The 27004-nt window shown below is 35.7% G+C and overlaps 4 protein-coding genes across 5 annotated transcripts; 3 read left to right on the forward strand and 1 right to left on the reverse strand.

Moving 5' to 3' along the window:
• Positions 1 to 422: 422 nt before the first annotated feature.
• LOC147288966 (large ribosomal subunit protein eL8y) lies at positions 423 to 2428 on the reverse strand. The gene is made up of 6 exons (XM_086240114.1): positions 2372 to 2428; positions 2047 to 2248; positions 1302 to 1471; positions 1083 to 1211; positions 897 to 989; positions 423 to 767 (listed from the first exon to the last, which is right to left on the reverse strand). The coding sequence occupies exons 1-6, from the start codon at positions 2426 to 2428 to the stop codon at positions 636 to 638; spliced, it is 783 nt and encodes a 260-aa protein (XP_086096240.1). The 3' UTR covers positions 423 to 635.
• A 2137-nt stretch (positions 2429 to 4565) lies between these two features.
• ARP2 (actin related protein 2) lies at positions 4566 to 10047 on the forward strand. Its single transcript, XM_086240113.1, has 15 exons — positions 4566 to 4703; positions 4959 to 5069; positions 5172 to 5306; positions 5406 to 5477; positions 5599 to 5677; positions 5976 to 6025; positions 6239 to 6342; positions 6454 to 6522; positions 6603 to 6666; positions 7037 to 7105; positions 7362 to 7445; positions 8032 to 8090; positions 8803 to 8869; positions 9307 to 9390; positions 9547 to 10047. Exons 1-15 carry the CDS (start codon positions 4662 to 4664, stop codon positions 9625 to 9627), a joined length of 1170 nt encoding a protein of 389 aa, XP_086096239.1. The 5' UTR covers positions 4566 to 4661; the 3' UTR covers positions 9628 to 10047.
• Positions 10048 to 12130: 2083 nt separating this feature from the next.
• On the forward strand, positions 12131 to 13777 carry LOC147288968 (omega-hydroxypalmitate O-feruloyl transferase-like). The gene is made up of 3 exons (XM_086241720.1): positions 12131 to 12183; positions 12349 to 12825; positions 12917 to 13777. Exons 1-3 carry the CDS (start codon positions 12181 to 12183, stop codon positions 13775 to 13777), a joined length of 1341 nt encoding a protein of 446 aa, XP_086097846.1. The 5' UTR covers positions 12131 to 12180.
• A 2178-nt stretch (positions 13778 to 15955) lies between these two features.
• Positions 15956 to 21966, forward strand: LOC147288969 (ENTH/VHS family protein). 2 transcript variants are annotated; one of them, XM_086240303.1, is made up of 8 exons: positions 15956 to 16189; positions 17728 to 17864; positions 18413 to 18660; positions 19158 to 19280; positions 19395 to 19548; positions 20194 to 20306; positions 20423 to 20458; positions 20798 to 21966. In XM_086240303.1, the coding sequence occupies exons 2-8, from the start codon at positions 17789 to 17791 to the stop codon at positions 21599 to 21601; spliced, it is 1554 nt and encodes a 517-aa protein (XP_086096429.1). In that variant the 5' UTR covers positions 15956 to 16189; positions 17728 to 17788; the 3' UTR covers positions 21602 to 21966. The 2 variants fall into 2 exon arrangements, with proteins under 2 accessions (XP_086096429.1, XP_086096430.1); XM_086240304.1 differs by having other exon boundaries at positions 17736 to 17864.
• The last annotated feature ends 5038 nt before the right edge of the window (positions 21967 to 27004 follow it).

Raw genomic sequence — 27004 nt, forward strand, 5'->3', positions numbered from 1 at the left:
ACAATATACAAAGTATAGAAGTATAGAAGAAAAATTATCATAACGTAGTCGCGTTTCACCAAAAAATAGGCAATTACAGAAAAAACAACCAAAAGCAAAAACATAATTCCATCAGTAAAACTGTAAAAGCACTCATTCGGTCTATCTCCTAACATTACAAACTATCTACATTTGCTATGATCATTCTTAAGACACCAAAGCGGACAAATTAAAACTCTGTTCAAATTCCCTTTAATTACTATCCCTTTTGTTTGGTACACCCAACCATAGATGCACCGTTATTCCGTTAATAGTCTATTTAGCAATTCACGAGGTTAGGGAAGGAAGACTGGAGCGCCCATTATGTCACATTATAAAAAAACTTTGGAAAAGAAATTTAATCTCAAATTATCAAATAAAGGCTCATCATTAGGTCACTATAGTCGCTACCAAAAATGGCTTGTCCATAAAGTCTAATCCAAACAGCTAAACAACATTTGAAGCGTTTAGCTCACACACATTCCTTTAATCATACGCTGCATTTAAAGGAAACAAAGAACTCTGCGGTTGATCTGAATAAACTTGAACAATCACAAATCTAAAAACAGGCCCAGAAAACCATATCCTAAGTAAAAAACAAATACAAGAACCAAAATTTAAGTCATCCTTTGAGCAGCTTCTTTCGCAAGGAGCTTCTCCTTCGCCCTAGTTTTGGCCTGGGATTTGGAACCCATGATGCCGCCACCCCACTTTTTCCTGTACTCATCATACTTGTCATTGAAGTTGGCCTGCAGGTGAAAAGTAGTGAAACATCAGACAAAAAATAAAGCAATCAACAAAAATTTGGAACACAATTAATATCAAAAAAATCAAACAGCTTCCACGGAAACTGCACAACAAATTTAATTCTAACGCACCTTGATTGCCTCTAAGATCTTGCTGAAATCCAGTTTATCTTCATTCTTGACCGTTGTCAAGCACAAAACTGATGCAGTTTTCTTATGGACAATCTGATGGAAAAAGCAATTAAAGTTTGTTCTCAGTACATAAATCTAATTTAAAAGGTGACAAAATTGAAAATGCAGACATATAAGCACAATTACCGATCCCAAGCGTGCTTTGCCCTTCACAATGCAATATGGGATTTCCATCTTCCTACATAATGCAGGAAGCCATACAACCAACTCTATTGGGTCAACATCATGTGCAATAACTACAAGTTGAGCCTTGTTCTGCATGTAAATGTAATATAAAATGTTATTCAAAATGCAGGCTCAATAACAAGGAGGAATATAACATAGGTACAGGGAAGAGAACTACACCTGCTCAATGAGGTAAGTGACATGGTTGAGACCATATTTCACAACGATAGGCTTCTTTGCTTCAGCAGTTTTTCCCTCAGACTCTGCCTGGGCCCTTTTCAAAAGCCGCTCCTTCTTCTCTGCTTTGTCTTCAGGCCTGTACTTGAGAAGCATCTTGAACAGGCTAGTCGCTGCACACAGGTTTTATAGATGCAAGTCAAAACATCAGCAGAATTGCTCCTCATAAAATCCAGGAAATATAGAAAAGACAATGAGGAATATACAGACTGCATTAAAAGCATCAAATCATGAATGCAGGTTTACAGATAATCAAACCAAGGCCATGCCAAAACATTACAAACAAGTTTGGTAAATCAGCAACCAGTTGGAAAACCCATCTTACAAAATGTTGGCAGTAGCTCGCAATAACCTTTCATATTACCTTCTACAGACTACAAAAGTTAGACACGCCACAAAATAAATAACACCAGTAAATATTTGAGGAAATGTGTAAATGGCAATACCAGCCTACTAATGTTGGAATTCTAACACTGCATTACGGAATACAGATAGATACATATACAAACTCATTCTTCCAACATATATTCAGAGAACAGACATAAATGTGCTAAGTAAACTTATTCATCGAATCTAAATCTCAATTTAGCAACCCTATGTGGATTCACAAACAATATTTTCCATAAAACTACAAGCTGAAAGAGGAAAATACGAAGAAGCAAGCAAAATGTGAGAGTTCAATAAATACCCAAGTTCTTGTCGAGGGTCTTGGTGAACTGGTTCAAAGCTGGTGGAACCTTCAACCTCTGCTTGAGGATCCTTTTCTTCCTCTGAATCTGAACAGTCTTCGGCCACTTCACGAATCGGGTCAGATCCCTCTTTGGAGGCAATGCCCCTCCGATCCCAAACTGCTTCGGACGCTTCTCGAACAGCGGGTTCACCACCTTCTCCTATCAAACCACCAAACAGTACCATAACATTCACTATTAAGTATAAACACTCTAACAGTAAAACCTCAAACCAAAAAAATCATGAAAATCATCATATTATATATTGAAATGATAGAGACATACCGGTTTCTTCTTAGCCGCTGCAACAGGAGCCTTTACACCTCTTTTGGGAGCCTGCATCGATTAGGTTTAGAAAAAAATGAATACGTAAGAAGAAAGATAAAGGCGTTCACAATGACATAGTGGATTCTATGCAATCGGCGCTTGTATGGAAATGGAAGAAGAGGGCGAGGGGTCTCCTACTTACCATTTGCGCAGGCTGCTTCAACTCGCTTGGTACCTCTGAAGCAGACGAACGGCGTAAACCCTAGATGAAAACCTCTGGAGTATATATTAACAAACTGCATCTTTGTACGGGCTGGGCCTTTGGTTGAGTTAAGCTTTGGGCTCTCTGGCATCATAAGCTTACCGAAACCCAATATTAAACTCTTGGACTCTGGCCCAAAAGAAAGACCCGGCATTAATTAGACTTTACTACAAAGAAAAATATTGGGTTCGGCACCACCTTTTATCCTCCTTTTTACAAAATGCTTCCCTTTTTTTTTTTTTCCACCATTGCTGACAAAAATTACTGCTTTTTTTTCTTTTTTTCTTTTTTTTAATTTACCCTAGAAAGCCTAGAAGAAATCAAATTACATGGTCATACTCTAATCCAAACTCAGTATCATACTCACTCACTCTCACCACTAATTGTAAGAATCAACACAAACACCTTTAGGGAAATATATGAAATAAAAAATATATCAGGGGCATCACTTATACAATTGGGTCTTACATCTATTACAAATGGCTTATTTACACCATTGCCCCGTGTAAGATACACTTTTTTTCACTTTGCCTCATGAAACTTAAATCCTCTCAGTTTGCCACCTGAACTTCACAAAGTTATTGCAAAAGACCCTATGCCGTTAACTCTGTCAATTTTTCCGTTAAAATAGCTGACGTGACACCTATATGGCATGAGTGAGACCCTTTTTTAGTTATGTAAAATCCATGTGGACAAAAAAAATAATTTTTAAACTAAAAATAATAAGATCCATGTTAATTTTTTATAATTTTGCTTGTCTACATGGATCTTACATAACTAAAAAAAGGTCCCACTCATGCCATATAGGTGCCATGTCAGCTATTTTAACGGAAAAATTGACAGAGTTAACGGCATAGGGTCTTTTGCAACAACTTTGCGAAGTTCAGGTGGCAAACGGAGAGGATTTAAGTTTCAGGGGGCAAAGTGAAAAAAAGTGTATCTTACAGGGGGCAATGGTATGAATAAGCCATTACAAATTTACTACATAAAATATGTATAAATAATTTTAAAGTAAATTAAAGTTCATTTTACATCCTTTAATGATAAACAAATTTATTTAACAAATTGATATGGTAAACAGATCCACTTTGTACAAATAAAACTTACGTTATATTTGCTTCCATGTTTTTGGTGCTGAGCGCTCGGTAAGTTTTTTCTTTTTTTGAACTTGGCAAATTTCCATTGTCGCAGAGTGATAAATATAAAATTCAAATAGTTATTGTCAAACAGTAATTGCCGAGCGCTCAATGAATGGTACCGAGTGCTTGATAAAGGTGCCGAGTGCTCGGCTCATTAAACTTGATTGGCATGTCACCGTGTTTTTGCAAGTGGGTCGGCCAATCATGGACTTTTTCGTTTTGGACTTTGAAAAAAAAACCCCATAATTTTATTATATAAAAAACAATTAATGTTCAACTAAAAACGCAATCAACTGGGCAACTAATTCTTGGTTTAGGGGTCTTTCTCTTCCAATATTGGTAAAAGTCCCAAGTTCAACTCTCCTCTCCCTCGGATAAAAAATAATTTTTGAATAATCAAAGTCAAATGTCATTTTATTTGGGCAATAAATAGTTTTGTATACAACTTTTGTACGTGTTTTGTGATGTATTAGTGCACTATGTTTTTTTTTTTCTTATATCTAGGGAAGAGAAATTCATGTTTGAAATATCTTCTAACAAAGTGTGGAATATACTACTAATCTAACGTCTAATTGATAGTTGACAATGTATTAGACATAACTACACGGATGTGAAATAGCAAATGAAATTTTTTGCTACATGTCCTTGTGTTTGTGCAGTAAAGCAATACAAAATTTTACAAGTTGTATAGGAATAAGATGTATTTAACATTGTTGATTTGTTGATGAAAGAAACGGTGTCGTTTAAAGTGGGATTATAGTTTATTTCTTTTCTTATTATAACATCGCGAAGGAAGCCCGTCAATGTTTCCTGCAGTTGGACGCACTTGTGTTTGAAGAAATGTGGTAGATGAAAGCAGCACAAAGAAATAGAGCAATAGCAGCAACAACTACAACAGCAGCTCAACATGAACAATCGAAAAGTCGTCGTCTGCGACAATGGCACCGGGGTACTCCTCTCTCTATGTTTCTAGTTTCGCTCACACGCACAGAAACGCAGATATATTCATGGATCCAGCAAATATTCATACTCTCTTTCTCGGAGTTCAGCTTGGTCTCCATTGGAGTAACCGATCCAGAGGCAGAGTTGAAAATCATAGTCATTCGATTTCAACATTTGACCTCTCTTTTGGATCTGTAGGTTAGAATCAACATGTACTTTTGGTTTGATCACTTTATAGAATTTGGTTTGATTGAATTTGCAGTATGTGAAATGTGGCTTTGCCGGAGAGAACTTTCCTACCTCCGTGTTCCCTTGCGTAGTTGGACGGCCACTGCTTCGCTATGAGGAATCACTCATGGAACAAGAAATCAAGGTTACTACTTTCATCCTATTTCGAACACAGTTTCTACTCATTCCTGATTTAATTATTAGTTCTGAGAGCTTTTTCTTCCTTCAATTTTATAAATGCATTTAGGATGTCATAGTTGGAGAAGCTTGCGCAGAATTTCGGCATCAACTGGATATAAATTACCCTGTTAACAATGGCATCGTCCAAAACTGGGATGATATGGGTCATGTCTGGGACCATGCATTCTACAGTGAACTAAAAGTAAACTTTTTACTGTCTTTGATTGTCCTGGACTCTTGCAATCTCTAGTTTTGATCTTCCGAGTGTTAATAACGCTGTTCGGTATTTTTTTGTCTACAGATAGATCCTACCGAATGTCAGATATTACTCACAGACCCGCCTCTTAACCCTTCAAAGAACCGTGAAAAAATGGTCATTTTTGAATTTATTTATTAACTAGTAATATTGTTTGGTAATCTTATCTGTATCGTAATAGAAATTTGAATTATGACGTTGTTGGCACCTCATGCTTTGGCTCGATTCAACGTTTCAGGTCGAGACCATGTTTGAGAAATACAATTTTGCTGGTGTCTTCATTCAAATTCAAGCTGTTTTAACATTGTATGCTCAAGGTGCTTATAAAGATGATTAAAGGTTAAATGTTTATATTGTTGTTCTTTCCCCCACTTCTTTTTTCTTTTTCTCCCTTTTTCCCCTTTTATTCCTACGAATTAGTATGCCCTTTTGACTGATGCAATTTGAATTCCTTGGAAAATATAGATGGGGAGAGTGAAAGCACTAACTCTAACTTGCCAGAGTTATATGTTGGAAACAATCTTTAACATACTATCACCACCATTGCTACTTCTATTAACTTATACTTATGCTTCTTTTGGATACATGCTTCAGCATTTCCTTGTTTTTCTCCAGGCTTGCTAACAGGATTAGTTATTGACTCGGGCGATGGTGTTACTCATGTGGTAAATTCCTCAAGAACAAACTTCTACATTATGTCTTAGGAGTATTTGGATTAGATTCCATAGTGTATCACTTTGAAATTATATGTTTGAGCTGATTAGTTTTTGGACATTTCAAAGGAACAGAAACCAATTTCATTAAATCCATTGCATGGAATTCAAACTTTATGTCACATTAACAGTTCATTGATTAGTTCTTTTGCTCCAACCTCCCAGGTTCCGGTTGTTGATGGCTACTCATTTCCTCATCTTACAAAGCGAATGAATGTAGCTGGCCGCCACATAACGTCCTATCTTGTTGATTTGCTCTCACGGAGGGGGTGAGTACCATTTGCTTATAACTTAGCAAGATCAATGTTGTTTGCACTATTTTTGGTTCTTTAAATGAAACTTTCATCTCAATTGAGAAATTATAACTTTTTTTCCTTTAGGTATGCAATGAATAGGACGGCTGATTTTGAGACCGTTAGGGAAATCAAAGAGAAGCTTTGCTATATAAGGTAAACAATAAGTCTTATGCTATACTCTGATGTTGTGGAACTTGTTGTTTTCATGAATTATTATATTCAATTTGCTGCAGTTATGATTACAAAAGGGAGTATCAATTGGGACTGGAGACCACCATACTTGTAAAGGATTACACTGTAAGTTGGCCTTCTTATCATCTCATTAGTGTTCTACAGTCCTTTTAATAGAAATGTTAAATATCAAATTCTTCAATGCATGGCTTGACTGAAGAGACCTAATCAGGGGTAGCCATAATCTCCATTCGTCCTTTATCTGCGTATTTTTATGTATGTCGCGTTGTGTGGTTGCCATGCTAAATGTAAAGCCAGCAATTTCTTTTAATTTACATTGGTAAATAATCTACTCATTGAATAATCATCAGAAATTGTTGGTTTTGGTCTGTCATTTTTCTGTTTGGTTCCCTATTTTATTAAATAGTTATAGCTTTAATCAAGAGTTATATATTTAATTTTATCTTAATTCACTGATGTATGTTGGTTTAATCAGCTGCCAGACGGAAGGGTCATTAAAGTCGGCACTGAAAGGTTCCAGGCTCCTGAGGCTCTTTTTACTCCTGTAATTTTCCAGTTCTTCTGTGATGTGTTCTGGATTTTGGTTTTATAAAATTGTTCTCTAGTCTACTAAACTGCTCAAATATGTTTGACTTCAGTTTTCTATTAAAGCAATTATCGTCTTTCTACATTCTACTAAAAACATTATCATCTCTTCAGAGTGTTATTAGCACTTGTAATGCTGGTTGTAGAAAAAAAAAATTTAACAATATTTTGGCAGGTTGAAGGATTTGAATATTCACGAATGCTTTTTTGTGCAGGAACTTATAGATGTCGAAGGTGATGGGATGGCTGACATGGTATTCCACTGCATTCAGGAAATGGATATTGACAACAGAATGATGGTACTAATATGTATATGTCTGTCTGTCTGTCTATTTATCTTTCTATCTCTCTGTCTGTATATCTGTCTGTCTATATGTCTGCCTGTGTCTGTATGTCTGTCTCTATGTCTCAATTCTTTGTAAACAATCTTCTTTTCTTCATTGCTTTTATCTTTAAGTTGTGCACACATGTAGTATGTATCTGGTGCACGCATCGCCTGTGTCTATTTGTCTGTCTGTATGTCTCAGTTCACACACCTAGGCTGTTAGATGGAACCATGCTATTTCTGGAAGGCCTCATTCTCACTTTTATCTACTATTTTGTGTGTCTTGTGCCTGCTTAGGTGTGATCTGCAAATCACAATCTACATTGTATGCATAATTTGTAGCTGCATATAAACATTTCAGCCATGTGATTGATAAATGATTAGGAGGCAACCTTAGAGATGTTCCAGGGTTCATATTTGAAGAGTATGCCTCTGGAACTTTGAACAAAAGTCCCAGTAAACATGAGGCCACGCCCTTGCACATTTCTTTTTATCTTGTTGTACATGTGAACTTCCTGTCATTGATTTTTTGAATTTTAATGCAATTCATCTTTTTGCAGTTGTATCAGCATATAGTTTTAAGTGGAGGGAGCACAATGTATCCTGGATTACCCAGTCGGTAATATCTTATCCCTCCATTTACCTCAAATCAGATCATAACTTTCTTATTTGAAGTAGTTTTTTCCAGCTATATATAACATGTGTATATCAAGTTTCTGTATGTTTGATAACATAGCATGAAATTAAAATTACTTTTTAGTCCTCACCTTGATTTTATTTATTTATTAATAATTTTCTTCTCGGCTTTAGTGAAGAGAATCCGTACTCTTCCTTTTTTTTTTTTCAGGTGCATGGTTAAGACTGTTCAGTTGCATGGATTGAAAAATTGTGTCACAGATTTGTAGTTGGATACTTGTAAGAACCACTTTTCACTGTCCAAATCCCTGACAGTACTAGTGAAGACCCCAATGGTGTTTTTTAGTTTATTCAATTATTTGAAAGAAGCCTGAAATAGTCAGATGGTGACTGCTAATTTAGTGATTAAGAAATACTATAGGTTGCATAAGTATCAACAACTAATATCAATGCATCTGCATTGCCACTCACTCTTGGTACAGGCATATGAAATTAGACACACGTATTAGGGGATTTATAGAACCTTAAGTATAGGAATTCCATGAATTCTTTTTGAGCATTAAATCAAGTGAATTCTTTTCTTGTCCTATGTGCATCTTTTTTCTTATTAAGAAAGGAATTAGAAATTGATGAAGTTCTGATATTACTATTATTATTTTGGTTCGTTCTGATAGTAAATTTTGTTGTTTCTTCAGTTTGGAGAAAGAAATACTGGATCGTTATCTTGATGTTGTTTTGAAGGGTAACAAAGATGGATTGAAGGTAAGATATGAGTATTGTGTTTCATGGATTAGAAAGAGAACAACCATAGCTTTGCAAAAATATGGAACCAACATACTGTTGGACCGTTGGTGTAATGTTGGTATTAGCACTAAATTATCTGTGGTTAGGTTGGGCATTCATAATTGATACATAAACTTTATAATTCTTTCTTAAACATTACTAAATTTGTTTTATCATCATCTTTGTCAAAATTTTGAGCTAATACTTATGATTTTTTTAATATGGAATCTTTCTGGTTGTTTGAGGTCCTTCTTAAGCCATAATCTGTTGCAAGTGGTTAAGCTTGGCACATGAGTCATAATCATTTCAACTGAAAAAAGGCAATGATTGAATGGGAAAATCATCAAGTTGAATATGGCATTATAGATTGATCTCAGGCGTTCTCTTTCTCATGTTCTGTATCTTGTGATGAACAGAAATTGCGATTGCGAATTGAAGATCCTCCACGAAGAAAGCACATGGTGTACCTAGGCGGTGCAGTTCTTGCAGGAATTATGAAGGTACATATTATTGCTTGTTCTCTCTGGCACTGAGGTCCAAGTTTCTTTATGATGTCAACGATGCGGTCTTGTTTTATTCTTCCCACATTGGTGGTAGGTCAGTACAACTGTACAAGTCATCTAAGAAAATTTCAATGTGGTGGTTGACACATGCAGGATGCTCCTGAATTTTGGATTACCAGGGAGGATTATCTAGAAGAAGGACTTGCTTGTCTAAGCAAGTGTGGCCAAGCATGACTTTCCGAGTCAGTTTGCCTCCCTCTTAGCTGTTGTGAGTAGTTGGAAGAGTGTCAAGCAAAACCATGAGAGGCAAGAAGACATTATAATATTAAATGGTGTTCTGAGTAACCTATGGGAATGGTGTCTGAGTAACAATGTTAACTTCCCTGTGTATCTATCTATAAGCCTAGTGCAATGAGTTTGTGAGATAAGAACCAGCAAAAGCATCAAGGGTTGTATCATTATTGCTGGAATATAGAATGTAAAAATGTAGAAATTATTCTGTATTTTTAAGTCTATTTTCAATTCGAATTATTCTGTTTTGGCAGAGTGAGAGGGTTCAAGCTTTGGCTATATAGAGGCTGAGCTTGCATGCACACGTTGTAGACAATTGAAACATGACTTGTCTTTTCAGTTTCACTTAGCGTAATCGTTTTCTGGTATGCCCATGTCTCGTAATTAAGCTGCAAACTTTCTCTTTCAGAATAGAATCACAATTTGAAAATAGTCACTCAAACTCAGTGCCGGCTCAAGCATAAGGCAAGCAAGGCCTGCCTAGGGCCTCATGTTGAAGGAGGCCTCATATTGAAAGTATTACTATTTGACACACTATTAAAAAAAAAAAAACTTAAAATATTTATAATTAACCAATTAGGTCTCAAAATTTTGAAAACAGTGCCGGCTCAAGCATAAGGCAAGCAAGGCCTGTGCCTAGGGCCTCCCTCATATTGAAAATATTTGACAAACTATTAAAAAAAAAAAAAAACTTAAAATATTTATAATTAGCCAATTAGGTCTCAAAATTTTGAAAGAGGTTTTTTACTTTCTTATTTAATGTTTAGGTGTGAGATTCTTTATTATTTGTTAGTAAGACTTTTGATTTTTTTATTCCCTTAGGCTTTCCACTAAAAAAAAGTGTTTCATGAATTGTTTTCGGGGATATCTCACATCTATTTCATTTGTACATTGTGATCTGCTTGTTTTTTTCTTTTTCTCTCATTCTTTGTAATATCTCTCGTCTAAAAAACTAAAACTAAAAGAAGCAAGCCTAAAGGCTGAGTTTTTGAATAATATATTTGGAAAGTCTCTGTGTAGTTTCGCCTTAGGCCTCACTTTCCATTGAGCCGTCACTAGTCAAACTTTGCACATCTGCTTCTTCTAGCTATGGTAGCCAGGACTCCACCTAATTGTGCGTTCTTTCATGCTTGTCCTGCTTTTTTTAATTCTCTCTCCGTCAGGATTCTAGTATTCTCTCTTCTTTCTTTTTCGCTAAAATTTATAGTTTTCTTTTCGTTTGCACCATAAAAGGCCTTTGAGGATTTTAAATGCCCCCAAAAGTTTTATCACATCCAGCTCCTAGAAATTTTCAATTTTGCCGCCATTAATTTGTATTCTGTTGATTTCTTTAAAACCTGAAAAAACAATTATCAACAACTTAAAAAGGATTCAAGTCCAAAATTTAATGGCGGTTTGTAAGATATTTAGATGGGACAACAATTGTGCAAATATAGTTTTGTATGTTCCTTATATTTATGAAACTTTATCAGTATCAATGTTGATCTTATTTTTTTTATATGGGGATAAGAGATTTGAACTCGGGACGTTTACAATATTGTAGAGAAAAATACCACTTAGTTAATAGCTGCTTGATTATGTTGGTGGATTGGAGTAAACCACTCTCTTACTACATAGTTAGCTCAATCTATCCCAAAGTTATAGTTATAGTTGTTCCTGCTCTGAGACTTGGTTTTGAAAGTCCTAAGCAACCCCCTGAAGTAATTCGTTCTCGATTGTGCATGTCCTTTTTTTTTTTTTTTAATGATTATGCATTTCACTATACATGTTAGTTAAAAAGCAACCTAATAATTTACGGGATCCTCTCACTTTTATTTTTACTTTTTGGAATAAGATAAAGATAATTACCGGAACTTGGCATCCTACTTTCAACAGTTAGAATTATATATGATATATGATGGTGACTGGTGAGGTAAGAACTGAGATCTGAGAAGCAAAGTTTTTTGTTATTATTATGACATTATGTGACTTATGTCATAACTTGTAAGAGACCAAGTAAGCAAGTTTTGGATACCAAACCCACCAAAACTGCCCCCACTCCCAGCCACCCTGCTTTTGACGACAGTAGATTTCTTGTCTGTTATATATGTTAGGTTCCAGTACCAGTGGCCTACCCCCACCCATATAAAAAATGGCATATACCAAATGAAGACCATGCCCAATTGTCCATGAAACTCCATTTGAAAACAGAACCCCTGAAATTCCATATCATTTGCCAAAACACTTGTATAATGCTGATACACCACCTCCATTAATCAGATTTCAGGCACAACTACCTGTCCCTGTCACAGTATAATTATATTCAATTATTCATCCATTTTCTTAAACAAGTAATACAACTTATTAGCTGGGCCACTCTCTTTCTATATTACACCTCCTAATTCCACAGCCAAAGCCAAAACAAACAGACCCATCTCATATTCTGTTGTGTGCTTTTCTTCAATTGAGTTCTGCGCATTCCCTTCATACTCTCTTTATACTTCAACTTTTGCCCACATGGTCTGTTTTCTCATAAATAGATATATTTGTATACATAGTGTGCATTTAGTCTCATTCAATTTTATGCCATAAGCCATAAGCCATAAGCCATATTCTTATTGATTGATTCTTGCTTCTTGTTTGTTGTCTAAATTTCTTCTTGATGTTATGGACCTTATGGTTCAGGTTGTGAAAGTAGTTGGAGAGTCTGCTGCAATGGATAACAACTCCAATGGCAATGTGTTCCAACTAAGAGTGAAGCAATTAGGAGAGCCAAGTCTGGTCCCCCCTGCAGAGGAAACAGAGAAGGGTTTATACTTGCTCTCAAACCTGGACCAAAACATTGCAGTGACTGTTCGTACTATTTATTGCTTCAAGTCAGATGAGAGAGAAAATGACAAGGCAGGGGAGGTGATCAAGAATTCTTTGAAAGAGGTTCTTGTCCACTACTACCCCCTTGCTGGGAGGCTAGCAATCAGCTCAGAGGGAAAGCTTATTGTAAACTGCACTGGGGAAGGAGCTGTTTTCGTTGAGGCCGAAGCAGATTGTACTATACAAGAGATTGGAGACATAACAAAGCCTGACCCTGAGACTCTTGGAAAGCTGGTTTATGATGTTCCTGGTGCCAAGAACATACTAGAGCTCCCTCCTCTGGTGGCTCAGGTTTGTCATTAAACCTCTACAATACGCTTCATTTTCTGTTTCTCTTGTTACAATATGACATTGAATGTACTCATCCATAATATTGTACCAGGTGACTAAATTTAAATGTGGAGGGTTTGCTCTTGGCCTGTGCATGAACCACTGCATGTTTGATGGGATTGGCGCTATGGAATTTGTGAACTCATGGGGTAAAATTGCCAGAGGCTTGCCATTAACTGTTCCTCCATTTTTAGACAGAAGCATACTCAAGGCACGGAACCCGCCTAGGATTGAACACCTGCACCAAGAATTCTCTGAGATAATTGGCACTTGGAGCAGTAGCAGTGACCTCTATGAAGACAAAATGGTTTATAGGTCCTTCTGTTTTGACACTGAGAAGCTTGAAAAACTGAAAATGAAAGCCAGGGAAGAGGGTGCACTTGACAAGTGCACCACATTTGAAGCCCTCTCAGCATTTGTGTGGAAAGCTCGGACAAGGGCACTGAAAGTATTGCCTGACCAACAAATAAAGCTTCTATTTGCTGTGGATGGGAGGCCTAAGTTCAACCCACCACTCCCAAAAGGGTACTTTGGCAATGGCATTGTGTTAACAAATTCCATCTGCCAAGCAGGTGAACTTGTAGATAAGCCACTTGCATATGCAGTTGGGCAAGTTCAAGATGCAATTAAGATGGTCACAGACAGTTACATGAGATCAGCCATAGATTATTTCGAAGTCACAAGAGCTAGGCCTTCTTTGGCCTCCACCCTCTTGATCACAACTTGGTCTAGGCTATCGTTCGACACCACTGACTTTGGCTGGGGAGAGCCTATACTATCAGGTCCAGTGGCATTGCCAGAGAAGGAAGTCATCTTATTCTTATCCCATGGGACAGAGAAGAAGAACATCAACGTGCTTTTGGGTCTTCCAGCTTCTGCCATGAAGGTCTTTCAGGAACTCATGAATATCTAAAACATCAACAGCAACATTGTTTTTGCGAAGATCTTATATTTCCAAATTACTTGTTTCATATTTATTTCTTGTGCATGTGGATATGGACTAGTAGCAGCTATTATGTGCTCATGATCAAAGAAAAACTATGCAACGCTTATGCAAACAGTCCCTGATAGATTTTATTTGCTTTGTTGGAGCTTCAATTAATGGTGGTCTATTTGTTCTCTTCTACTTCTGTTTTGTACTCTTCAAAAATAAAGCAAATTCAAGACTTCCTCTCCCCTCCTTTCATGCCTTGGATTCACGGCTGACTGACTATTCCTAACTTCTAATGATTGTACCCATTTCCAAAATTATTAAAAATGACACATTATAAAAAATTATCCTAAAATTAAAAAAAAATTAAAATACATAAGGAAAAGACGCCAGCCATGGTGAGTAAGTTGAGTAAAAGTAGGGCTGGCCTTTGGTCTGATTTTTACCGAACCAACCATCTACCAACCAAATTTTTTTGATTTGGTATACCGATTTTCACAATTTAGATTTTCAGATACAAATTTTAAAAAATAAACCTTTATTTTTATTTTTTTAAATTTGTATCTAAAAATCCATACGAATTCGGAATTTCAATAAAAAAAATCAATACTAATTGGAGTAACTGCGTGAGGTGAACAATTTTTTCACCACTGTGGATGCCCACTGCCCAAGGCCCGACAACCACAAACCAACTAGAGAACCATGGGCCTAGCAACACCAACTAATTCGTTAACCATAAATTGACATATCTGGTAGAACCCATACTTGGATCAAGGCCTAATCCATTAGCAACAAACTTCAACAATAAATAAAATATATATCAATTTTAATGCCAGCATAATCACACCAAAAAAACGTCTTTTTTTTAGAGGCAACTTTTTTTATTTTTATTATTTAATTCTTCAAACTTCAACCTTGTATTCAACATTCAGTATTTGATGACATTTGTATTTTTAGTATTCGACATTTGTATTTTATCATTCAACATTTGTATATTTATTATACAACATTAGTATTTTAGGTATTTAATATTAATATTTTTACTATTCAACATTCGTATCTTTAATATTCAATATTCATATATTTGGTATTCATCATTTGTATCTTTGGTATTCAATAATTTGTACTAATGTTTATTTTCCACCATTAGCAATTTGTATATCTTTAATTAAGGTCAACCCCCCTATAATATAATATGAAAGGGCTTTTGTTTGTAGCTATTAAATTATTCAAATACTTGTAACCCTTAAAAAATTATTAAGTTTTCAATGAATCCATGTTTAGCTTATGATATGCATGCCTTTACAATTACCCAGCATTCAGTGACTTTCGTGACACACTCTTCTCATTAAAGTAGATCGGACTAAAATTTCCTATAATAAGTAGATTGAGTTATTAGCCTAATTTATGAATTGGACTTTAAACAAAATTACCCTAAAAATTTTACATATATATGCATGTCTTTTGGATCATAATAATGATTAATGAGTAAAATATTGTTCTTATATCCTCACAGAAAAAAAATTGTTTCATATGAAAGAAATCTCACAATGCTAAATAATAGATGCACGAGTACGACGTCGTCACAAGTCACCAGACATTTGTTTTGTGGGTTTTTTTTCATATTTAGTACCTGAACTTTGACCATTGTCTTAATGTGGTACCTAAACTTTTATTTGTCCCAATTGAGTACCTAAACTTTTATTTTGTGTCTAATAGGTATTAAAATGAATTTATGTTAAAATTATCAACAAAAGTTAGGGGCAATATAGTCACTTCAAAAAATTTATTTTTTAATTTTAATTTTTAATTTTTTTTGTTTGTTGTGTGTTTTTTTTAAATAATTTTAAACATATAAAGAAAATAATTAAAATATACTTTGACTATATTGCCCTTAATTTTTATTGACAATTTTAACAAAAATTCATTTTGGTACCTATTAGACACAAAATAAAAGTTTAGGTACTCAATTGGGACAAATAAAAATTTAGATACCACATTAAGACAAGGGTCAAAATTTAAGTACTAAATATGAAATAAGGCCTTGTTTTGTACTTGACGTTCACGGCTTACGGCTAAACCCCTAGAAGGGTAGTTTGGGAAGTGTAAGTTCCCCAGCAGCGTACTTGTAATATCTAAGCGAGAAGAGCCGAAGCCAAACTCAAAAACAAACAGCCCGTTAAACTGAAAGCCTTTGTCTTTGAGAGTTTGTGACTCCGAATTGGCGAATTCACAGTTGCTCAGCTTCGCCTCCAGCCTCCAACCTCCAACCTCCAACCAATCCCTTATTTCCATTCCAACCAATTCACCCAACCCTCCATGGAAGAAGAACTCCTGCGTGCTACTTGTACCCGCTGATTCTCTCACACCACCGCATTCCTATAACCATAACAGGTGCTTACTCTCAGCTTTAGGGCTTTCAATTTTTGCTCCCTTTTTTTTCATTCTATTGGTTACACTTTATATTTCTTAATTTTACTTTTGGGCTGTTGTTGTACCCTCCTGTAAACCCCAGTCCGCTCTTTTTTTTCTTGTTTTTGATTTTTTAGTTGACGAATATTTTGTTTGTCTGTTTCAGAGTTTTGGAGTACCTTTTTGAATAACTGCTTTGATTGGATAGGAAAAGTTAGGATTAACATGTAGATAATGAAAAAAGAAAAATTTGGGCTTTGGTTAATGCTGCTTTAATTAAATCTGTTATGGTTGATAATTTGAATAAAATAATTTAATTTAATTTTAATTAATCACTGAGTATCTAGGTTTTAGTATCTGCATGGTTTCTGAAGATGGAAACCTCGTAAACAAACACATTGATATTTGGTAGTTTGCAGATACCATGAGTGAGTCTCATGTGTAGCAAAATTAGGAAAAGAAACATATGAAATTCTATGAATTCTCTTAGAGGATTGGATTTGACATAATGATGGTTGTCTATTTGCCACTTTATCTGTTTTCTTCTAGAAGTTATTGCAAAATTATAGACTTGTAGAGCGCAGGCCATTTGGCATCATCATTATTGGTGTATACAACAAAAGTTTGAACAAAGGTCCTTAATCCCCATATTTTCATTTTTCATTTTCAGAAATGGTTTATAGTGTATTGACAATGAGACCTTCATTACCTCTGAAAATTTTTAGATATGGATGGTGGATTTGTCTTCATTCATTTGAGATAACCATCTAAATCGAGGTCCCAAAGTATGAAACTTTTTGTACTTAAATATTGCCAATTAGCATGCAAGTACTGTATTTCTTGTCTTCTCATAGTGAACATAGGTGTCACTTCTTCCAGACTTTGTACAGACCTATAATATCCAACTCTAGATTTGGAGTCAATTTAATCTTGTATATTTTTATTCACTTTCTACTATTTTCTTTTTATCCCTGACTAGATTTAGAATGTTATTTACTTGAATCATGTTGTTTTCTACGTCCTATAGGCTCATTGCATGCTCTTGTTTTAGGTTTGAAATCTAGAAGGTATTATCCTTTCAAGCTCTGGTTTGGGAACTGGAAACATTACAAAGTTGGAAGTAATTTATCCATAGGAAGCGTTGATATTCTAAATTTGTGAACAACATGATATTCTTATGCTATTTCTCAAAGAAAGATAAAAACTGTAGGAATAACAAATTAATGGGAATCTATAGACTCTACTCGTGTTCCGTGGCGATGGTGATAAGCATGATTGTAGCTTGTGTGGTTGCAAATGCAAGGTTCCCCTTCTTAAGGCTTTGTAAAAAATCACTGAGTTTTCTAGGGTTTCTTTCTAACATTTCACATAGTAACCCTGTAAGTTATGCTTGTCAGCTCAAGTGATGCTTGCTTAATAACCACATGAAACTTTTTTTGTTAATATGTTGTGCCTTTAATTATCTTACCATGTGGGAATTTTTGTGTGCATATTTTTAAATGTTTTCTTGTTGTGTGAAGGTTTTCAGTTTTAAAGGCCTGCCATTGTTCATCACTAGTTGGGCCAACGTTTACTGGAATCATGGGGGGTACATTTAATCCGCAAATTTTAGTGGAGAAGCTAGCCAAGCTCAACAACTCGCAAGCGAGCATAGAGAGTATCCTCCTGCTGATATCATATGGAAAACAATGTTTTCTTTAAATGTTTTCTTTCCTTTTTTAGTCTTAGACAATTTTTCTGGTTGTTTTGACTAGAAATCAGCCGAACATAAAGGTGCTAATCAATGAAACTTTTTTCTTTCCTTCTTGCATAGTTGAGTCAACTTTCTTTTTCTGGGACAAATTAGCACCTTTATTTTTCATAATCTTTATTACATAACTCATTTCTGGGAGATTTTGTACATACGAGGATTCTTTAGTTGAAAGCTTCATTGGGTTTGCATTCCATTGTCACTCCACATATTCAATGGATTTTCCATGTCCAATTTTAAATTTGTTTACCCTCTACTCTTTGACCATTGTTTGGTTTATTTCAGTTGGTATTTATACTTTTCTCATGATATATATTCACTTACAAGTTACAGCTAGCAATATTTGTTTTACAACTTGATCTTTTGCATTTTTCATTCTTTTTTCACATATGTTGACAATGCTTGTTGTTATGTTTGGTGTCTATTAGTTGGTGGTTATCCTTAATGCAATTAAGCTTTATCACATTGGTGTATTTTCCACATGAATAAAGCAAGACAAGTTGTTGAAACGTGGGCTAGGCAATTTCATTGCTCTCCACGTGAGCAGAGATTGGCTTTCCTGTATCTTGCAAATGATATCTTACAGAACAGTAGGCGAAAGGGTTCGGAGTTTGTTGGTGAATTCTGGAAGGTTCTTCCAGATGCTCTTCGTGATGTAACTGAAAGCGGTGATGAGTTTGGAAGAAATGCAGCACTACGGCTGGTATAATTTCATCACCTGTGTACTCCGTTTGGGTTTTTTAATTTTCCTGAAAAAGAAAAAAGGAATCAGTTGTCCTGGCGATTAGTTTCTTTAGACAACCGCTTAATCCAAAGGAAACCATGAGCAAACTAGAATCTCATGAATTTATAAGATGCATGCTTAGAGGGACTTTACTATTTAGAAACATTGCAGTGTGATTTGTAAAAATGCCTTTGCCAATGAAGCTTCTAGAGCCTTTTTTTTTTTTTTTTTTTTTTTTTTTTTTTTTTTGTGGGGAGGGGGAGGGGGGAGGCAATGCTTGTAGGAGCTTACACTTATCTTTTTCAGGTATATTTTCCTTTTCTTTCGTGAATGCCTGCAATCTTGTTGCTTCTTTTGTTATCTTTATTTGGTCTTTTCATCTCTATTATTAGTGTGAGAAGGACTCAATTTTTTTCTTCTTCTAGACAATGGCATGAAGCTGTTACTGATAGCTGTTTCCAAATTTTTACTTGTAGATTGGTATATGGGAAGAGAGAAAAGTTTTTGGTTCTCGGGGACAAATTCTTAAGGAAGAGTTTGTCGGAAGGCAGCTGGAAAATAATAATAATAGAAATGGGAAGCATTTGGGCGTCAGACCGGTAATTCATATCGTTATGAATGTTTGGTTGCATGAGCATTTTATTTCAGTTTATGATTTGATGGCTAATTCTTTTGTTCTTTTACTTCTTTTTTTTCTCATAAAATAAAAATAGAAACCTCCTGCTGGAACTACATTGGACAAAATAGTTTCGGATTACCAAGTTATTTATGGGCAGATGGATGAAGACACTATATTGAGCAAATGTAGGAATGCTATTGGCCGTCTTGAGAAAGTAGAGAAGGAAATTGGTGGTGATTTCAATTCAGGTATACCCCACGTGTTTATCTTCTTGATGGTGTTTCTCCTACTTTTAATATGTTTGTTTTTAATTCAATATTGTGCATTAGATAAAGACAAACTGTAATTTAGGTTAAAAACATATGTCGTATTCATATTGCCTGTTATAATTGCACATGTTGTTGGTATGAAGTCAAGCACATTGTATCATATAGAACATTTCCCATGCATGACGCGTATGTGTGATGTTCCAGAACGTTTTTTATTGTGTTGATTTCACTGTATGATCAATGTGGTTTGTGGTGATCCACGATATCTACAATGTCCTGCTATTGAAAATCTGCTCTATATGATATTCTGATAAGTGTTTCCGTTGCCTAAAAGAATATCCAAGAAAAGGAATAAGTTAGGAAAGAAATTTATTATTGTGTTAGCAAATCCTGGACCTTAAGTTAGGGAAGAAATGAAAGTTATGTTGTCATTTATTTGATTGTTTGCTGAACCTATGCCTATGTCTTTTGAACATTCTGTGCATTCGTTGTCTGGCTTGCAGATATGATTAATTTGTTTGGTCCATTGTGATTTAAGTTCTTTCTAAAAATAAAAAAAACTTAATTGATCTTCCTTGATATTCTTGCCTCTGGTATTTGAATTGGCCATCTCTACATTTGCAGAGGAGGTACAGGGGCAGCATGCTATACTGAGGGACTGTATTGAACAACTAACAGCAGTTGAATCGTCAAGAGCTAGTCTTGTGTCTCATTTGAGAGAGGCTCTTCAGGAGCAGGTTGGTTGGCAGACTATCCGAAGTGCAAAATATTGGAATTTTCATTCGCTGTTTATGAGATTTTGATTTTAGGCAAACTGACATGGTTTATTTTTAATTTCTTTTATTTTAATCAGGAATTCAAGTTGGATCAAGTCCGCAACCAACTTCAGGTTTGGCGTGTATATCAATCTACTTTTGTTGAAGTTTTACATAACTATATGGACGTTTTACATACCTATTAAGTTATCTTCATCACATTGAATTGAATGTGGTAAAACATTCCATATGTGCATTGCATTGATCATGATTCCGTATATGTATAAAACTCATAGCTATATGATATTGCAAATAGATTAAAAGAAACATTTGCGCAGATATGTTAATTATGCATTTATTACGTCAGGGCTGTTGGTTTTGTTACCCTCCCAGTCCTGCGATAATAAAAAAATTCTAGTTATATGGTATCTATACCTATTAAATGTGCACCCTATGTATGCATTGTTTTCCAGGCCGCACACTCCCAGTCAGAACAGGCAACTAATATCTTCCGTCAGTTATTGAATTGCGACAACCTGCAGCCGATAGGAGACCAAAGCTCAAAGGAAGCTCATACTTCTGTAGCACCTCACAGCTTTATGGCAGTGGGTAGAGAACAATCAGCTCCAGTAATGTACACACAGCAGGTTCCTTTTCCCGATAAATCTGGTCATGTGGAGGAAGATCCTCGCAAGTCTGCAGCTGCTGCAGTGGCAGCAAAGCTAACTGCATCAACATCCTCAGCCCAGATGCTGTCTTATGTCCTGTCCTCTCTCGCATCAGAGGGTGTCATCGGCAATCCAATTAAAGAAACTCCTGGTGATTATCAATTGGAAAAGAGGCCTAAGCTCGAGAATGACCAATCATCATCTTACATACCCCAGAGTCCTAACCCATCTCCATCTTCTCCCTTCCCACATTCTGAATCTCTCCAGCACAACCACAATGTTTCTACCACCAACCAACAATATACTCCTAGTGAGCCGCCACCTCCCCCATCATCTTCTCCTCCACCACTGCCACCGTTACCACCAATACCGCAGTACCCTGTGCCCCACTATATGCAGGCTGCTGGATCAGCAGCTATTGTACCATTCAGCTATAGCATGGGCCAACAGCCACCGCCAATGCCTGGTTATCCAGCAGTAGGAGCTCCAGCGAATGGCATGTCTCCCTTCATGGCACCAGCAAATTCTTATCAGAGTTTTCAGGCTCCCGATGGTAAATTTTACAGCCCACAGTCATCCATGCAAATGGCGCCAATTTCTAGGCAATAAATTTCTCGGTAACAGGAGGAGAAGGTTGTCCTGCTGTAGTAACATAAAGTCTCTGGGAAAAAAGTTGTGAAGCTTCCTTTTCTCCCCGCAGAGGGAACTTTATTGCATAGAAAATGTCCGTAGTTTATATTTTTCAGCTGCTTAGTTTGTGGTTTTAAATCGTTCATTAACTGTTGAATAGAGAAGGGGATTATATTAACGACTTGTGCCATCACCTATTGCTGGTTGTGGAATGGGTTGGCTTTAGGGTAAGGTTCAGGTACATCCAATATAGATTAAGATAGATCTTGTACACTAAGCTTTCTGTAGTTTCTTGTGACATTTTTATTTCTTTCATGATTTATTTCATTATATTTTAGTGTTAATATTGTCAAGTTTGCCAAATGATAAGTTCTTTTTACCTTGAAAGTTGAAAATTAAATATTTTACTCATTTTCTCACCAGAAAAACAAAGATTTCAGATCATGTAATCCTTTTAAACCTGCTAAATTTGTTCCAACCTTTTTCAATACATCTTATGCCTAGGCAGAATCGTTTTCTTCAATTAGGTGATGAGCTTGAGTGTTTGCAGATCGAGTACTTTTAAACTCGACCCCGTGCGTAGAAGAGCATGTATATTAACGGGTGTTTAAAGAAAATGTGCCAAGGAAAAATTGAGGCTTAATTACAATTAATTAACTAACAATAGAAATTAATTAATTAAGGACGGTGGTGATGAAACAATCACGTGTATATGACGTGTTGGGCTTTAATTTAGAATAATCAGACAGAGTCTGATAGTCACGTAGAGAATGTTTGGGGGTGTTGGACGTTGCTGTTTCTCTGTGAGACTTGAAAATTAAATAAAGTAGTACTAAAAAGAACCAAGTAGTGGAAATGGATACAGAATTACAGACCCATTGTCTACTGTAGCATCCTTTATCCAGCAACCTATTAACATTTAACATGCCCCGAACCAAGCCTAGCTAGGAGACGTACAGATAGTAGAAAAAAGTATTCTAGTTTAATTAATTACAAATTTACAACACACAATTGCATGCATGCCAAAATTTGAACCCTTAGTACCAAAAAAAAAAACCGTTGATTTGAAATTTTGAGAAATGAAATAGTAACAAAACATTAAAGTCCCGTTTGGTTTGTAATTCAAAAAGTATTTTAAAAAATTTATTTATTTCATATCAATGTCCTAGTTAGAAAACATATATCAAATATTAATATTATATATGCACAACAAATTAAACCTGTGCAAAAAGTAAAAATAAATTAAACCTAGCTATACTAAGTGTATATTGTTAAGGACACATAACATAACATGGTGGCCATGCGGCTATGTCTCTCCAGTCCCACACTTACTGAAGGAATCTGACTCCACCCCCCCCACAGGCCACATATGGTCAAGTGTAAAGACACATGCAAACGACAAACAATTTGTTAATGCTGCAGGGAAAGCTTGAAAAGTACTAATTAATTGGTTTATAATTAAATTAAACATTCTTTAAGCTAACCATTCTAAAAGCTTAAAATATTAAGTAGAGAGACTCGATAGATATCTATAGCCTTATTAACAATTAGTCTATCCGATGTCACGTGAGATCTCTGTTTTAGATGGTTATACACATAATGGAAAAATGATTATTTTTTAAATTACTTGAAAATTTGTATGTGTTGTTTTGTATCAAGAATAGTGTATACTTTGTTATAAGTGTACCATATATATTAGATAAAGGAATCTAATAAAATATTTTTATAGATTTAATAACTATTTATGACCTTATTAGACATTCAATATATATTAGATTAAGGCTTAGTTTGGTATTGCTGTGAGAAAAAGCAGCTGTGAAGTAAAGCAGCTGTGAAGTAAAGTCAGCTGTGAAGTAAAGCATTTGAGTATTTGGTAAACTATATTTTCAAAAGTGTTGTGAGTACAAAAAACAGTATGAAGGTGTTTGGTAAATTATAATGTAAAACTGTTGTGACTATTTATAATTACTAAAATGAGGGTATTATGGATAAAATAAAATTTTCATTGTTGCTGTGATTCACTGCATCTTTCAAAAGCATCTACAAACTTGTTTTCTATTTTTGTTGTGGGGAGTTGAGAATTGTGGGACAAAGCACTTTTTCATTTTTTTACCAAACACCAAAACTGTTGTGAGTGATTGAGAATTGTCATCCACAGCAGCTTTTGGGTCCTCCACAACAATCCCAAACGGGGCTAATAATCATCGGTAACAACTATGCTGATGGCTGAAGTACTCCGCAAGCATATATACTATATATGACATACATAGCACGTATTTGCTTATATATACTGTCAACTTGTCAAGTTGTGTGCGTATCTAAAACTTAAAAATATGCTATACCAAAACCTAAAAGATATGTAAAGTGAATTTGTTTTCTTTGCATACAGTATAGTTGATGAGCACCACATTATTCATCGTCCTCGCATATGCAGATTCATTATGATTGGTGTCACTTTGGGACATACACAAGGGTTTACAAAATAGGATGAGTAGGTGTTTGTTTGGAAACAAAGATGCACCCAAGTGAGGAATAAGTTAGTCTGGCACCCAATCAGGAACCGAGACAGAAGAGTAGAAGACAGAGATTGCCGTCTGAGTTGTGACACCACTCACTCACTCAGTACTAGTGTTGGAACACAAGGTCAGACAAAAGCACCGACAGATCCCAATACCGATACACCCCCTACCTCCCTTCACTGTACTTTAATTAAATAATTCAACTCAAAATTCAAACTTTTCTATTACTAATATTTTAATTAATTGTGGTCTAATTCACACTTAGAGAGAGAGAGAGAGAGAGAGAGCTCACATTCCTAAGAAAAACAGGAACAGGGCCTTGATATTTGAAGCCCCCTCCTTCGCTAACTATGTTCATATATATATATATATGTAAGAGTTGAAATTAATTAATAATTAATTTAAGAATTAAGAAGTACGTACCTCAATTAGAATTACTTAATTCGTTAACGAGAAAGCGTAGCATAGTATAGCATATATGGATGGTTGTCGAAAGTGAAAGCGACAAAGAGGAGGGTAAATGGCAGTAAAAGTTGAAGGAAAAAGCAGTCAACGATTGGGGGTAACGTCAGCTGGTTTGGAAATGTGAGGAACAAAGGCTGAGAAAAGCCGTCATGGTCTGTTGCTTTAACGGCTCAAGGACTCAGCACTATTCCTTAAAGTGGCATTACTTGCTTCCTTTTTCAAATTTTAAAACCACTGTTGCGTCAGACTTTGCTCAACAATATGCATCATCATCATCATCACCACCCAGATCGATCATCCACTGTGCTGCCTGTGCCTCTCTCTGTATGTGAGTCTTGTGAGAAAGAAAGACAAAAGATTTGGTCAAACAAACAGTTGCATGTTCAAATGCTGACCTAATTTTCCAAACCTTTCTTCTTCATGCGTTCCGGCACCCCCTAAAAGGGTTTTGGTAAAGATATCTTCTAATTCATCTATAATAATAAAAGATGATTTTGGCACTCCAAAATTACCCTTATATATATATGCACTCCTCACAAGCAAATTAACTCTGTTGTTTTGTATACATGCTAATTAATGCAGTAAGTAATTCATACTGTCCTTGTACAACCAATTAACCCCTATATATATATGCTTTGTTCCTTCGAGGGGTTAGACCAGATTTTTGATTTCTATTTTAAATTTTAATTCTATAATTTTGGGCTCCGTCCAAAATCCTAGAGCTGAAAACATAATATTAAATCTCCACAAGTTGTACATCGAAAAACAAGGTCACATTGGTAGCGACAACGAACGCTACAAAAAGCCCCTTGTTAGTTATAAAAAACCAGCACCGAGTGCTTGGTGCTATTGCTTATCACTCAGCACCAGAAATCCGTAAATAAATATTTACAATCATCCGCTTTAAAGAAATTTTCAAAATATAAACAGCTTCAAATATATGCGTATATATTCTTATCAAAAGGTATCCCTTTAAGAAACTCCTCCAATATATATATTATAGTGATTGATGCAAGATGTTTATATACATGCCCCAAAAAATTCGAAAATTGTAAAACTCGGTAGTAAATGAACATTAATAGTCACTCGAATAATTAATATTGTTATAATTGTTATGTTAAATGCAATTTTTCAAAAGAGTGCAACAATTAGGTACAAGTGAGGAAGGGGTGGGAGTAACACCCGAGAAAGTGGAGCAGGGACAATTGGTAGGAGACCTAAAGCGTATATAAATGTGCAGTTATTGGCTACCTCAATTGAAAGAAAAGGTTATATCTGCACCCAAGTTCCATCCTCTTCCCCTAACTAAAAAAACAAAAAATAAAAAAGCATATAAAAATGCATTTTTCCTGCAATTAATTATTTATGTGCCTCTGCTCTCTGCTCCCGATATGATGATAAGATGCTTATAAATGCTCCTTCTTCCTTTAGCCTATTCTAACGCACTCCCGCGTTATTTTCTCTGTGCTTGTTCCACTATAAATGGCAAACCTACTGATACACAACATTGCGACAAATTAATCAAATTAAAGCTGAAAGCCTGAGGCTAGCTAGGGTTTCATTTTTCTTTATTCATTTTCTCTCTCGATCAACTGAAAAGAATTATATTCCCAAGAATCAAAGTACAATCCTAGACCCCCCGCCGTCTGATGTTTTCAGTTTGAATTTTATATTACTATCCAACGGCCGTGGTTCTTAGACTTGAGATATGCGCTAGTTAGAGCTTTGCTTGTTCAAACCGTTTGATATATTCCTTTTGACCAGAAGATTTCCATGAGTGGGATAGTCATAGTAGTGCAGCGGCATGCATGCAAGCATGTTGTGGCATTTCAATCCTTTAAGCCCTTTCAGACAAAAAAGGAGTGCTACAACATAGCTATATCAGGGTGTGTTACACTTACATACAATCCAGGCTCTGAGCCTCTGAGCCTCTGCCCAAACTGCAACTATTACTATAAAGTCATGCCTCTCAAATACGTACGTACTACCCTTATTCAAAAAGCAGCTTCATCAGTTCACGGGCTTGTTTTGTTAGACAAAGATAAATTGCTCCAAGATTATATATAATTAAACAATTAAGGGTGTGTATATATGTATATGAGGCCATGAGGGTAAGAATTAAATTTAAGAGGGTACGTACGTACGTACGTAACTTGGCAGACAAGTGACAATATATAGCACAATCGAATAATATCAATTTCTGTTTCTTCGCCCATCCTTCTCGCCCAAGAGTCAAAGACATACCCTTGCCTACTGTCCTGCACTGCACCATAAATATATTTTGATCTCCTCCGTCTGCAGCAACTCCAAATACCAAAAGCATGCATGCCAGCAGACACCTTCTTTTTCTGTTAAAAGGAACGTCCTGTACGGACCTCACTAAGTCCGATCCTTATTA

Source organism: Dryas octopetala, chromosome 4 (assembly GCF_963921425.1).
Source record: "Dryas octopetala chromosome 4, drDryOcto1.1, whole genome shotgun sequence".
In the NCBI taxonomy this organism is placed as follows: Eukaryota; Viridiplantae; Streptophyta; class Magnoliopsida; order Rosales; family Rosaceae; genus Dryas; species Dryas octopetala.

What these genes read in the sequence shown, in the direction of transcription:
- LOC147288966 (XM_086240114.1), bottom strand. Translation starts at nt 2,428, where the DNA reads ATGCAGGCTCCCAAAAGAGGTGTAAAGGCTCCTGTTGCAGCGGCTAAG. An exon ending in TCACTTACCTCATTGAGCAG is followed by an intron (nt 1,212 to 1,301) that starts GTGTAGTTCTCT and finishes ATTTACATGCAG; the next exon opens with AACAAGGCTCAACTTGTAGT. An exon ending in GCAAAGCACGCTTGGGATCG is followed by an intron (nt 990 to 1,082) that starts GTAATTGTGCTT and finishes TTTTTCCATCAG; the next exon opens with ATTGTCCATAAGAAAACTGC.
- ARP2 (XM_086240113.1), top strand. Translation starts at nt 4,662, where the DNA reads ATGAACAATCGAAAAGTCGTCGTCTGCGACAATGGCACCGGG. An exon ending in TTTAACATTGTATGCTCAAG is followed by an intron (nt 5,678 to 5,975) that starts GTGCTTATAAAG and finishes GTTTTTCTCCAG; the next exon opens with GCTTGCTAACAGGATTAGTT. An exon ending in TATCCTGGATTACCCAGTCG is followed by an intron (nt 8,091 to 8,802) that starts GTAATATCTTAT and finishes TTGTTTCTTCAG; the next exon opens with TTTGGAGAAAGAAATACTGG.
- LOC147288968 (XM_086241720.1), top strand. An exon ending in TCCCTCCTCTGGTGGCTCAG is followed by an intron (nt 12,826 to 12,916) that starts GTTTGTCATTAA and finishes ATATTGTACCAG; the next exon opens with GTGACTAAATTTAAATGTGG.
- LOC147288969 (XM_086240303.1), top strand. Translation starts at nt 17,789, where the DNA reads ATGGGGGGTACATTTAATCCGCAAATTTTAGTGGAGAAGCTAGCCAAG. An exon ending in CTCGCAAGCGAGCATAGAGA is followed by an intron (nt 17,865 to 18,412) that starts GTATCCTCCTGC and finishes AATGCAATTAAG; the next exon opens with CTTTATCACATTGGTGTATT. An exon ending in GAGAGGCTCTTCAGGAGCAG is followed by an intron (nt 20,307 to 20,422) that starts GTTGGTTGGCAG and finishes TATTTTAATCAG; the next exon opens with GAATTCAAGTTGGATCAAGT.